The 15,085-nt window shown below is 39.6% G+C and overlaps 1 protein-coding gene across 1 annotated transcript in view; it reads right to left on the reverse strand.

Annotated features, from left to right (window-relative positions):
* PIK3R3 (phosphoinositide-3-kinase regulatory subunit 3) overlaps positions 1-14,436 on the reverse strand; it is an 81,161-nt gene extending 66,725 nt beyond the window's left edge. Inside the window, 3 exon segments of the mRNA XM_007450377.1 lie at positions 13,486-13,595; positions 14,341-14,372; positions 14,374-14,436. Of these exon segments, the coding sequence (XP_007450439.1) occupies positions 13,486-13,595; positions 14,341-14,372; positions 14,374-14,394 (163 nt within the window). The 5' untranslated portion in view covers positions 14,395-14,436.
* Between the last annotated feature and the right edge of the window lie 649 nt (positions 14,437-15,085).

Here is a 15,085-nt window from a genome sequence, read left to right on the forward strand (position 1 = left end):
TTTAACAGAAGTATAGTTGGTTTACAATGTTGTGCTAATTTCTGCTGTACAGCAAAGTGACTCAGTTATACACATATATACATTCTTTTTTTATATTCTTTTCCATTATGGTTTATCCCAGGAGATTGGATATAGTTCCCTGTGCTATACAGTACAACCCTGTTTATTCCCTCATTCCCTTTCAACTTTTCAACTACACAAACCCATAAATTCTCTTTGCTTACACCAATTTGAGTTGGACTTTTTGCTACTGAAACTAAAAAATCCTGATATCCATTACAACAAGTTACATGTCTATCCCTACACATCTATCTCCATGGGGAGAATGTACTAGGAAATAGTGTCTATTCAACTGTCTAGCCTCTCTCTAAATTAGGCTTGGCAAATTTAGCAAATAAAAATACAAGACACCCAGTTAAATTTGAATTCCAGATAAACAATGAATAACTTTCTAGTATAAATATGTCCCAAATATTGCACGGGACATACTGAATGTATTTTATCTGGCAACTCTACTCTAAATGCCCATTGTTGATCCCTAGGAATCAAAAGAGAGGCCCACGTCAATCTCAGTCAGACAGAAGTGATAACTTCTCTTACATAGTTCATGACTACTAGGAAAAAGACTAAACTCCCAAGTCCTGAGCTAACATCCTACAACAGGTCTGAACTACCTGATTGTCTTAAGCAAACTTCTTTCTAAAAGTCAAACATGTGATACCCTCTATGGCAGAGAAGTGTGACAAAATGAAATATGTTGCTATATGAGTATTCATAACTTCTTTTCTTTACTCCCTTGGTTCCTGGCCCTTATTATACAGATCAGAGTAATGAAATAGGCAAAGGAGAGAGCTGAAAGGGAAACAGGTACTCCTGGAAGAGAAACTAGTAAGTTTGAGAAAGGGAGGAAAGAAACAAAAACAATGAGACTGTTCAAGTTGCTATGGAGTCTGGCAAGTTTTAAAAGAGAGAAGGAAGTTTGGGATTAACCTTGCAAAGATACTGATCAAAAATGGAGAAATCAGGGACTTCCCTGGTGGTCCAGTGGTTGAGACTCCAAGCTCCCAATGCAGGAGGCCTGGGTTCGATCCCTGGTCGGGGAACTAGGATCCCACATACCACAACTAAGCCCATGTGCCACAACTACTGAGCCCGCGCACCGCAACTAGAGAGCCCGCACGCCACAACTACGGGGCCCACACACTCTAGAACCCACATGCTGCAACTAGCGAAGCCCACATGCTGCAACTAGAGAGCCCGTGCATTACACCTAGAGAAGCCTGCGCGCTGCAACTAGAGAAGCCCACGCGCTGCAACTACTAAGCCCGCACGCTCTAGAGCCCATGCACCACAACTAGAGAAGCCCATGTGCCACAACTAGAGAAGCCCATGCGCCACGATGAAGACCCAGTGCAGACAAAATTAATTAATTAATTAATTATTTTTAAAAGGTACTCTTAAAAAAACTGGAGAAATCAGATTTTAAGTGGTAATGCAATATGGTATGAATGTAATCCCCTTTGGCATTTTTGAGAAGCTGGAATAAAGATTTAAATTACTTTTCAATTCAATTTAAATGTTAGGCTGGTGCTTCATCTGAATGGAAGAGAGGAGATATGTCACAAAGCATCCCAGCTTAATAATAAAAATAATAACAACAACAGATACCTGCTCTAAGTGTCTAACATGTACTAATTCATGTAATTCTCACAACAACCCTACAATGGGGTTAATATTCTTCTCCCTGCTATACAGATTAGGAAGCTGTCCAGGGTCACAAACCAGAAGTAGACAGGGCTAGAACTGGAAATCCAAGCAGCCTGAGTTCAGAGCTCCTAAACACTGAGCAACACTTCCCTATTTCAAAGCAATGTCTATACTCAAGCACTTAAGCATTCCACTAATAAGCAAAAACACATAAATATAGTTTAATTATTCTAAAACACTAACATCTTTAGCACATAAAGTAAAATGACACATATATGGCATGGCTTCCTTCTCTTTAATTTCTTCTCCCCTTCAAAGCCCACCATAGAAACTTAGAACTTTAAGATAATTTTCTTTTCAAAGTTACTTTTGAAAGTAAATTATAGTACAGTCTAGATTTATACAGTAATGTTTATCAAAGCAACTTATGAGTAAGCCTTCATCAAATAACTAAGGCCACATATTATGCTGCTTTGCACTCAGATGGCAGAGATTAGAAATCATAACACTTCAAAAAAGAGAAAAATCCATCCAAAATATATAGTTTTGACATAATTTTAAAAGCTAAATCTTTTCATTACTAAAGCATACTTAAAGCTAAGAAATTAGAAAATAATTAAGTCAGTTTAGAAATGACAAGCTACATAACTGGTCATAATATTCAGAATCCAACTACTTTCACCACCTCCTCAGTGTCCACCCTTGTCCAAGCCACCACCATCCCTCAGCTTGTTTATTGCAGTAGCTTCCTAACCAGTTTCTCCACTTCCACCAGCAGCCAGAATCATCCTTTTAAGCCAGGAATCATAATACATCACTGTTCAATACCCTTGGATGGCTTCTCATCACACTTTTTTTTTTTATTGAAGTATAAGTTGATGTACAAGTTACAGGTGTACAGAATAGTGATTCACAATTTTTAAAGGTTATATTCCATTTATAGTTATAAAATATTGGCTATATTCCTCAGTCAAGTTTTAAAAGCCAAAGTTCTTACAATGTCCTACATGGTCTTCCCCACCATCCACACCATTACCTGTCTTTAAATCTTACTACTTTCCCCTCATTCCACTCCAACCACACTAGCCTCGTAGATGATCCCTGAATACATGACACACACGCTCCTGCCTCAGAGTAAGTCACATGTGCCCTCTACCAGGCACACTCCCCCGCCCTCTCAGCTCCCATATATCTACCTGGCTAGCCCCCTCATTTCCTTTAGGTCAGGCCCTCCCTGTCCTATTATTTAAAATAGCAGGTCCCCCACCCAGCACTCTCTTTTTGTTCTCTGCTTTTTCTCCATATTATTTATCACCATCACTATGTATTTCACTTATGAATTTGTTTATTCTTTGCTCTCTCCCCTCCCTTAAAAATGTATACTCCAAAAAAAAAAAAAGTATACTCCATGAATACAGGGAGCTTTGCTGTTCTGTTCACTGCTATACCTAGAACACTATCTGGCAATCAAATATTTATTGAAAAACATGAATTAATCAATACACATGAACAAAAACATTTTTGGATGCTTCATATGGTCTGGGCATGTTAGCTGCTTTACAGTTGTTAATTCTCACAACAATCCTACTGAAGTAGGTACCATCATCATCCCCATTTTTTAGGTGAGAAAACCAAAACACAGAAAACATAAGTAAATTGCTCAATGATACATGCTAGGAAGTGGCAGAGGCACAATCCGAACTCAGGCAATCTGATTCCAGAACCCTCTCTCTTAACAGCCCCACTATATTGCCTCTAAATTTCTAACTAGTTAATACATTTTAATTGAAAGATATGATCTATGGGTTACTTTAAGTGTCCTAATTTTTAATGTCAGTCATTCAAATCATAAATCATTCTACAAGTCCAAGGCTTCATATACCAAACTTACTTAATTTACTAAACTTTGAAATTTGGAGTTTACAGTTTTACAAAATTCTCTCTTCACACTCATTTACTTGATATGCTAATATACTCTATTCCAACACCTACATGACTCAAATAAGGAAACTGTCAACCAGAGAAGTTAGCTTCCTCATCTTCTAGAAAGCAACTGGTAAGACAGGAAAAGGCCTGTCTTATATTTAACTCTCAGTACTATGTGACCTTGTGAATTCCAATTTATAAAATGAAAATGGGTTTCATAATACATCACTATACTAATTAGATTTTAATTTTGAAAAAGAAAAACAAATTAACTCGCTAATTCTTTTCATTTCCAAACACAGAGATGAGAACTTTGAAAGAGCTATGGTTCTCCAAATTACTTTCCAGATTGGCCACTGTTGTTTGCCTACCTAGAATTCATCCCCTCCTTCTTCCTTCCTAATAGAATCCTTCCCCAGTATAATGCCTCAGGGGAAGTCAACACCACTCCAGATTCAGGCACAAACTCAGTTAGTTTGATAGTAATCACTATTGAACCATTCCTGATGGGTTGAGGAATGGACATACTACCCAATTCTGGCCAAAAAGGTCTGAAAGAAGCCTGCCAGAGGCTTTTGGAGAAAGTTTCCTCTCTCTGTAAATAGAGGCACATGAAGAGACATCTTCCTTCTTTTAGAAGTGGTGTGTGTGGATGTGATGCCTGTAAGCCTATCCCATGGAGAGCAGCAGAACTGAGCAATGGAAAGAATATGGGTTTTTACTGACATTGTTGAATTTCTGTAATCAACCAATGCTGAAGCCTATTATATGAGAAGGTAAAATTTCTTATTTCTTAAGCCATGTTGAATTAGGTTCTGCTGCTTACAGCTGAAAACATACTAACTACATACTTTTTTATGAAACATATGCCAGGACTAACCTCAGAAAAAAAAGTTTGTGGTTAAATAGAATTAGTTCAATAAATATGCTATACCCCTACAATTGAATACAATCCTATTATTTAAAATGATATTGACATGAATAGTTATTGTCATGGGAAAGTGTTCATGACAAATTAAATGAAAAAAAAGCAGGTGTTGGGCTTCCCTGGTGGCGCAGTGGTTAAGCACCCACCTGCCAATGCAGGGGACACAGGTTCAATCCCTGGTCCGGGAATATCCCACATGCCACAGAGCAACTAAGCCCGTGTGCCATACTACTGGCCTGCGCTCTAGAGTCCATGAGCCACAACTACTGAGCCCATGCACCACAGATGCTGAAGCCCAGGCGCCTAGAGCCCATGCTCTGCAACAGGAGAGGTCACCACAATGAGAAGCCCTTGTACCGCAACGAAGAGAAGCCCCAGCTCGCCGCAACTAGAGAAAGTCCGCACGCAGCAATGAAGACCCAATACAGTCAAAAATAAAAATAAATTAAATAAATTTTTTTTAAAAAGCAGGTATTTAACTGGGTGAAAGGTATATGGGAATTCTCTGTACTACTTTTCAACTTTTCTGTAAATATAAAACTATTCTCAAATGTAAAAGTTTGTATAAATACCTTAAAAAGCAGATATTTACAGTACTGTCTCATTTGAATTTGAAATGAGAAATACACACGTGAAAGAATATATCTGAAGGTGATCACCGTGGTTATTCTGTGTGGTAGGATCGGGAGCTCTTACTTTCTTCTTTTTACTTATCTGTATTTTTTATCTTTTCTACAATGACTACGTAGTATTTTTGTAGTGCTTTTAATAAGAAAAATAAAATTTATCTTAAACTATCTTTAAAAAAAGTTTTGTGGCTAATTCTACAAATGCATATTGGAAGTTCAACATGAATTATACCATACTGAGTGACTCAGCTGTAGAGTTAGAAAGTTAGAAAAGGATACATGTGAAAGAACGAACTCTAAAGCAGTATTCTTCTAGCACAATCATTTCAATAAGGCCTTCTCCAAAACAGTTTATACACAAATTTTAAATTTTGACTCATGATTGAATTTATTTTTTTCTTAAGTTTAAAAAAAAAGAAACTAGGGGATTCCTTGGTGGTCCAGTGATTTGTACTTGGCGCTTTCACTGCCATGGCCCGGGTTCAGTCCCTGGTCAGGGAACTAAGATCCTGCAAGCCATGTGGCACAGCCAAAAAAAAATAAGAAACTATAACAATAAGTGTTTAAGATTACATAGCTACATGCTCTGGATTTGTTGCCCTTTACCCTTACACACGGGTAGACAACTAATCTGGTCCACAAACAGAACATCAGACAGGAAATCGAAGGCTGGATAATGGCGGATGGTATGACATCATGGTGTTGACTTTGGCTTTGTGTTGGCTCATATTCACAGGGCACAGGGCAGTTTTTATATTGACGTGGGACATGCAAAATGGTATGATCTGGCAGGCTGGACCTAGCCTACTGCCTCTTTTATTAAAAAAAAAATTAGATAACCCTCTTACTTTATATGAACTTACAAATAATACACAAGGAACAAAAAATATACCATATATGGGCAAACAATTTGGAAACTGATTTATAAGGCTCTATGCTTGACCTTACCTTGCTATCCCAAGTCAGGTCCTACACAATCTAAATTTAATTGGGATAGTAACACATTAAGTAAATTAAATCTACATTTAACCCAATACTGTGTTAAAACTAGCCTAACAAACTTTCAGAAACTTACTACTCACTTTAATTGTTCCAAATTTCAAATGTGACTTCTACACAAAACCATAAAATTTTGCTGATAACATTAAGTATTGCAATTTTTCATTATTTCTTTTGTTAGAATAAATTATCTTTATAAGTTTAAAGGTCACATGTTGATAAAAAATAATATCAACATTTTGAAACAAGTCACAAATGAAGCTGGTTGGGTCCACAGGTCTAAGATTTAACAAAATATTTGGACACTGGGTATTTAGAGAAAAAAACAGATACAAAAGAAATATGACAGCTTGACCTCAAGAAGCTTACCTTGTTGGGGAGATAAATTATATACACAAAATAATTAATGCCATAATATAACATGATTTTGCGTCAAAATAACAGACCTTAGCCCTAGATAATTAAGGGGTTCAGTGCTAGAATTTTCAGAGGAAGAAAAAAAGGAAGAAGAACTTGCAAAGGATCCTGATTTGAAGATGGGGTGGGATGGGCATAATCTAACACAAGAAGTGGCATAACCAAAAGGCTGGAGGTGGAAATAAGCGAGGTATATTGAGGGGATAAGCAAGGAATTGGGCAAGATGAGAAATGAGAATAGAGGATTAGTAATTAAGTTGGAAATGTAAATTGGTACCATATTACTAAAGACTATGTAAGCCAAGTTTAAGAATACAGCCTCTGCTTAAAGGAAATGGAGAGCTGCTGATTATTTCTAAATAGAGCAGTAAGACGATGAAAATAACATTTCTGTAGGATTAACCGGGCTGAAGAATTCAGGATGAATTTATGGGGGAGGGGAAAAAATTAGAAACAAAGCAATCACTTAGGAGGCACTGATTAAGAACTTGGGCATTGAGTCAGGCAGACAGACCTGCTCTGCTACTTGCTGGCTGTGAGGCACTGAATAATTTACTAAACACATTTATGCCTCAGTTTCCTGTCTGTAAAGTGGGATACTAATAGTGCTTATTTTATAAGGTTGTTGTATGGCTAAAGGAAATACTACATATGAAAGCAGTTAACATAGTGCTTGTTCTGTAGTAACTACTCAACAAATGTTGGCAACAATTAGCGTATTACAAACCATTTCAAATGCGAGGTGATGAGGAACAAGGGCAATAGAAACTAAAAAGAAAGGATGACTTGAGTCGTATATCCATAGACTCATGAGATGTTATAACTAGAAAAGACCCTAGAGAATTCTTCCAAAAACAAAACGGCCCCAGTTTAAATGTCAAGGATGAGACAAGAATGGAGCAAGATAGCTCAACAGGTTTTGACTGCAAGAGTGTCCAAAGCAGTAGAGTTAAGATAATTAAATATTATCAATATGCTTTAAGAGGGACTTTCCTGGTGGTCCAGTGGTTGAGACTTCGCCTTCTGGTGCAGGGGGTGAGGGAGCTAGGATCCCTCATGCCCTGCAGCCCGAAAACCAAAACATAAAAACATTGTAACAAATTCAATAGAGACTTTGAAGGTGGTCCACATCCAAAAAAAAAAATCTTTAAACAAAAATATGCTTTAAAATATAAGCTACAATGAACTGAGTATATAACATGTGCCAAACACTGTGCTAGATTATGATATAGTACTTCTAATTCCCAGAACAACTGTAAAAGGTACATATTAGTTCAATTTTACAAAAGAGAAAATGGATGCTCACAGAGGTTAAGCACTAGCCACGTAACCTTGGGCAGAGTAAGAAGCAAAGCTAGGTTAGGGACCCATACTATCTGTTTCCAAAGCCTGTGTTCTTTCTACTACATTCAGGCTGCATCCCCCTTTAATATCAATAAAAATTATATCATATCACACAGACATATTTGTAATTATTTTTCTATCTACTTTGTTAAATATGGTGACCATAAACATGTCCAATCTTTTCTACATTCTAAGATAAATATAAAAAATGAGAATAAATTTTAAAAGCATTATAAAATGAAGACTTACCATATTTCTAATGAAACATAGTTGGATATACTATAAACTATAATATATTAAATGAAAGCAATGACTAATCTTTTTCAATAAGAACATGCAGAAAAAGTTGGCATGGCTTTTTACATCATTTGATGATATTAACATTTGTCCCATACTACAGCATCATTAAAAAGTGACACCTAGCTCATAAAAGAAATACCTTACTACACATAGGAGAAGCATTTTACATAAGATGAATCCATCAAATGTTCAGAGTTATAAAGAAAAATTACACAGAAGCAGAATGCTCAAGGACCACATGGTGGCAGGTGACCTATTTCTTCAGTGTTGCTTCTCAGCAGATATTTCCTTCAACCACAGGGCCAGTATGCTAGTTCTCCACCAGAATGTTACTTAATCTAAATTTTACCAGGATGAAAATACCAAGTATGCCAAAGCAAGAAAGTTTCCTGAAACAACCTTTTCATTTGGCTTCCAAAAAGTCAGAAGATACTTTACTGTGTTGGCCATCAAACTATGTAGTCAAGTAACTACTAAACCAGTACTTCTCAAAGTGTAGTCCAGAGACCAATGAGAGTCCCCAAGACCTTTTCAGAGGGTCCAACAGATCAAAAATACTTTCAGAATGTCACTAAGAACATTACTTGCCTTCTGTACTCTCATTCTTTCACAACTGTGTAGTGGAGTTTTCCAGAGGCTATGACCTGTGGTATCTCAACAGACTGAATAGAGGAGCAGACTTAGGAATTTACATGTCTTCCATTTAAGCCAGACATTAAAGATTAAAAAGCCAGATATTAAAGTTATTTGCAAAAACATAAAATGATGCCACTCTTCCCATTTTTTTGGTTTGTTTTTTGGGAAATATAGCTATTTTTTCATTTTAAAGTTATGTTAACGTGTAATGCTTTTTTATTTCTAAATGAATTAAATATTTTTAACTTCTCAGTTTTATACTAATATAGTAAATTTCAATAGATACAACCCACTTAAACAGAAACTCTTTGGGATCCTCAATAATTTTTAAGAGTATAAAAGGGGTACTGAGAGCTTCCCTGGTGGCGCAGTGGTTGAGAGTCCACCTGCCGATGCAGGGTACACGGATTCGTGACCCGGTCCGGGAAGATTCCACATACGGCGGAGCGGCTGGGCCCGTGAGCCATGGCCGCTGAGCCTGCGCCTCCGGAGTCTGTGCTCCACAACGGGAGAGGCCACAACAGTGAGAGGCCCCCGTACCGCAAAAAAAAAAAAAAAAAAAAAGGGAGGGGGTACTGAGATTTAAAAAAAAAATGAGAACCACTTTTCTAGACCTTCCTGTATTTGTTTTGCCAAACAATTAAATTTTTAATTTTCTAGTGACCACTGAGGAGATGTTGCTGCCGTACAGATTATTTCAGAAATTTGTCTTGATAAGAAAAAAGTCTACAGACAATCTTAAAAAGAATTGTATCCATTACTTTAAAAAATAAATCATTTATTACATCTCCTCAAAATAAATACAATAACAATGTCAAAACTAAAGTGCAAGCTAATAGACCACTATCTATAAGCTCTGGGCATGAGTTTATGATCAGTTGTGTACTGGTAATCCTCCAATAGCTCCTATACCAAAAACAGGGCTCTCTGAGAGGCCTATCCAGCAACTGTTCTGTTATGGAATAATCCTGATTCCCAAATCACAACAGGACTAACTGAGATGCTTAAAAGCAATTCTCTGTACCATAATCTTAACATCTCCAAAATAAAAAGTTTTGTTTCATCTAAACAGTTCAGTATTTCCCAGTATTTCTGGGAAATACATAAACATTAAGACATCAAAGTCCCATCTAGATCCAATCCTTACGTTGTCAATAAATTGTAATAGATGTAGCAATCTGTGCAGTTATTAGAAACCTTCAGAATGCGTGGTAATGGTAGTTTTTGAAAATACAGGCTGGAGGGAAACACCTTTCAATACTAGTTTTTGAGGCTGCTGGAAGCAATAACAGATGAAAACTTCACATTTATGCTTCAGTCTAAAATTAAAATGAAAACCATACTTTGAAAACTGTAACATTAATATTATAGTTAAGGAACCTAAGTCAACAACTGTTTAATTTGAAAGTTACTTAACTCTAGGCTATTGCAATAGCCAAGAAATGAGGTGACCAAAGACCTTAAGTAGAAAAGCACTTAAAGGCTAGAAAGAAATGCTGCTCCTTAGGTATTCATTAATTCACATATTTATTAAATTGTCTACTACTTGCAAGACCTTGAGCAAGCTAAGAAGCTCATAAGCTGGTGGGAAGATAATTCCAAAGGGGGAAGTAAACATAAATAAATGCAGAAGCTACTCCAAACAGAATGGAAGAAGTTCTATCTGAGAAGTGCTAGAAGAGGGCGGGAAGGATGTCTCCTAACAGAAGGGATCATGGAACATACATTCTGGCATAGAAGGCATCTTACCAGGGCCCTTAACATATATAAGATTCCAACCCAAAGTGAAAGGCATCCGAGGAAGAGGAAAACACACACAGTAAGGAACAGCAAGTATAAAATAGCTTCCACAGAACTTGTGATGGACTCCAGGAGAAAAGACTGGAATATTAGGCTGGAAGCAAAAATAAAGGGACTTACATGACAGGATAAGCAAGAAAGGGCTTTTTTTCAGTAGGCAAAGGGAAGCCATTGGACGGTTTTTAAAGTCATCGGAAGATTTACCATTGGAAGGTAAATCATCAGATGATACTTTAATAATACTGTGGATTGGACAGAGTAGAAACGGGGAGAACAGTCAGGGCACAATCACACCAGTCCAGGCAGGAAATAAGAGCTTGATCTGGGACAGGAACTAGGAAAAAGGCAGATACAAGACATGCTGCAACCTCTTCACTAAAAATTAGCTTAGTTTTAAATGTTTCGAAACTTAATGTACCACACAAAACAAGGTTGTTCTTATTATTTACATTACACTTTTACTTCACTTCATAGGCGATCCTTCAGCATACTCAAGTGTGCTTCCTTTTTGAAAAGCTGTTAGGAATAACTAACTGTATTCTACATTAAGACTATAAAATGGGTAATAAAGAGCAGCATAACCGTACTTTCAATATTCTGAATAGAATCACAGTATGCAAAATTTCTTTTAAGGATGAACATTTTATTTTTATTTTTATTTTTTTTTGCAGTACGCGGGCCTCTCACTGTTGTGGCCTCTCCCGTTGCGGAGCACAGGCTCCGGACGCGCAGGCTCAGCGGCCATGGCTCACGGGCCCAGCCGCTCCGCGGCATGTGGGATCCTCCCGGACCAGGGTGCGAACCCGTGTCCCCTGCATCGGCAGGTGGACTCGCAACCACTGCGCCACCAGGGAAGCCCAAGGATGAACATTTTAAACTCAAAAGTTTATTTCCATGGAATACACAAAGTTTGGATCAGAATTTTCTATACAATCTTGTAAGACCCACAATGCTACATAATTATAATAGTTCACTTTTCTTAAAATCATTTCTGGACAACTCAACTCAACTCGGTCTACACTTCTACCAGGCCCATATTTTTCAAATATTAGTGCCTTCTTCATTTTCTCCCCTCCTCCCCACTCACCTCTCCACCCAACAAATTCCCTTTCCTCCCTTTGTATGTCTGCAAGGCAAGATACTATGTGATACAGTATGATTCTAAGGCAGTTCGAATATATAATTCTTATAGTAACAGAAATCTAGAATTATTAACCTTACTTTTTACAGGAGAGGAACCAATGATGTACTAAATTTCCATTTATGTGAATGATAAATGCATCTAATAGAAATGATGCTTTACCATTAGGGGGAAACAAAGGGGGAAATACACACAATAGATGGGTGGCAAATCTCACAAACTTTGCAAAATACAGAAAAAACTGCATCTGGATTGCAGTCACAATTATAAAAGCAAATAAAGAAGGCTCCAAAATGAAGGGAAAAGAAAAAATTCTAAGTGATCATTAAGAGTGAAAAAGGTTGATTCAATATTAGTACTAGTTTTTAATGTAACATCATTTAACGCTCTATCTCTCAAAAAAAAAAAAACAAAGAGGATAATTCACTGTTCACAAGGACACAGGAAATAATTTCTACATACATCCTATAAGACAGTTATACTTCATTACACTTTCATGGGCTCAAATCCTTTCAAAGGCTTCCAAAAACACATAGTCTTATGATAACTGAGATTCCCCAATGACACACAATTTATTCTGTAGGCTTAGCTATAATACATTTTTTAAAGACATAACGAATTCATCTTCAACAAAAATAGTCACAAAGGCCCTCTACTTATTCAAAAATCATTACATAAAGCACTGTCTATAACTGCAAACAGGGTTTGAAAATCTGACAGCTCATAATCATAAAATGGGGTAGACTGTAAAGAAAAAAAATTACCCAACTTTTCCATTTTTCCTTCCTTTTCCTTTCCTACCAGATACACAAAATGTCTGTAAGGATCTCAGACAAAGCTCTAAAGTAAAATTACAGTGTATGTATACTTTACATTATGTATACTCAAACCTATCTCATATATGTACACATCACATATATTCACACAAAAAAGGTTTCTCCTTTTTTTACGCTAAGAATTGAAGTTACGTTAAATCCTATCCCATAAATGAAGTTAAATCACCATAAATTAAAGAGTAATAAAATAGGGCACGTAGATCTGAGTGACTATATTCTGAAAAGAAAAACCTCAGACTAGGGCCTTGACTGAATAAAACCGCCCAATCCCTGAAAATCACTAACCGGCATTCGGTTTCCGTGAGAGAAAAAGGGGTCTTAAAACGAATCATCACATAGGTAACCCAGTTTCAGAAGTTAACGTAAAACACAGCGAACCAAAGAAGACAAACGTACGAAATGACAAGCTTTAAAGAATTTCCCCAAAGGGAAAGACTGACTTCAAGACTGGGATATAAAGCATCCTTTGCAGGTAGAAGAATCTTTAATTGAAAAAGAAAAAAAGGGGGGATGGCGGTGGTGAAGGGTACGACAAAAAACCGAACGACAAGCAAAGGCAAAGAAGTAAAAGAAACGGGTCTCTCCTCCCATCCCCCACCCCAGCCCCCACCCCCACTCTCACAGGACAATAGGATCGGGGTCCTAACTGAAAACTTTAAACGTGTAAACCAGAAGCAGTTTTACTGCAGCTCTAACTGCAAATCTGCCCCTCATCCCGAACCTAGTTCACCCAAGAATACTTCTGCCCTGAAAACATCACCAAGGTTTTGTTAAACACAAATCAGACCCATCACAAGATTCTCTTTTTTTTCTCCCAAGTACCTGGAGGATCCATTTCAATATAAAATATCAGTTCTGTCGAATAGGGCATCATCACCTCCCTCCAGTCTGCGTCATCGCGGTCCATACTCCACACCGTATTGTACATCGCGCTGTCAGGGGCAGGTCGTCAGGAAATATATAGAAAGCATATATTTTTTTTATCTGCTATTTAAAAATCTAAAAATATATATCTGTAAAAGTCCCACTCGGAAATGTACTTCGGGGTTTCCAACGGCCGGTACAAGTCCAGCCAACTACCAAGACAAGGACGGGGTCCTCTTCCCCTCTCCTGCTCTGGCAGCCAGCAAAATGCACCCCGAACGTTCAATCTACGGGCTTTTCTCCTCGAAGGGGTACAGAAAGGCTTGGGGGGCGGAGGGCAGAAGTGTTAAAAAGCGGCTTCCCCAAAATCCCTCCTACACAGTCGTTCTCCAAAGAGAAAAGCTCCCACCGCCTTCAAATCTTTCCGCGGAAGCCACTTTTGTGTCCTTCGAGAGAGGGAGAATGGGGGGGGGGGAAAGAACGCTCTGGGAGAAAGGTGGGTAAGTGACAAAGGCAGGCATAAAAAGGAGGTTGGGTATTGCGTTCAAGTTTCGGGGTCCCACTGGTCTGCGGGGAGAAATCCCCTCAGGGGCCAGGACTCGGGCTCCGTTCCGGTCGGGCTCGGAACCGAAGCTGCTGCAGCCTGGGGATGGGGGCCCGTCCGAGAGTCCAGTTAGCTCTGCTTGGCCGTGCGCTCCCGCCCGGCTGCAAGCAAGCTCGCCAGCGCCGGCTCCCCTCACGCTCTGCCCTGACTCAAGCCACTAGAGTTTCATTTTAACTGCGCGGAGGGGGGACACCCTCCCCCGCCCCCACGCTCTCCCGCTGAGGCGCCACCTAACCGCGCCGAGGAGGGGGGATGGCCAGCATCGCCACTGCCCCTTCCACTCTATTCCGCCGCGAAGTGTTGGGGCTTCTGTCAGGTGCCTGAGAGACTGTTTCGGAAGCTGTCCTCCGTCTCGGCTATCAACTCTCCCCACCGCTCCCTAGGCCTCGGCTCCTTAACCCTCCAACCTCTCTCCCCCCCAGCCTCAATCAGAATGGTAGGGCCCGGGCGCTGGCCGCTCGCCAGGAGTCAGTGCCGGGAGCACGCGAGCCGCGCCGGGAGGGAGAGGCGAGGCGGGGGTGGGGGGGGAAATGAGAGGATGAAGTGGCTGGTGATTGGCTGAGCCTGGTTGCCGGAGCCCGGAGCCTGCGTCTTTTGTCTGCCTTGCTCCAGCTGAGGAGCGGGAGACGGCTGCGCGCCCCAAGCGAGCCAATCAGGAGCCAGCCGGCGCCGGCCGGTAAGGCGGCGATTGGTCGCAGCCCAGTTACTAAGCGGGACAAAGGCAGAAGGGGGAAAGAAAAGAGGAGAAAAAAAAAAAAGAAGAAAGAAAGAAAGCGCAAACGGCGGTTACTGACAGGCTCGGCGAGCGCTCAGGGGCTCACGCTGCCCGGAGACAGGCGGGGCTCCCGCTGTGGCTCAGTCCGCCCGGACGAGTAGGAGAGGGGGAGGACGGGCTGGCGCGAGACACCTCTGCCCGGAGACTGGCCGCGGGGGAGGGGAGCGGACAGAGAGGGC

The sequence above is a fragment of the Lipotes vexillifer genome, unplaced genomic scaffold (genome assembly GCF_000442215.2).
Source record: "Lipotes vexillifer unplaced genomic scaffold, Lipotes_vexillifer_v1.1 scaffold961, whole genome shotgun sequence".
Classification (NCBI taxonomy): domain Eukaryota; kingdom Metazoa; phylum Chordata; class Mammalia; order Artiodactyla; family Lipotidae; genus Lipotes; species Lipotes vexillifer.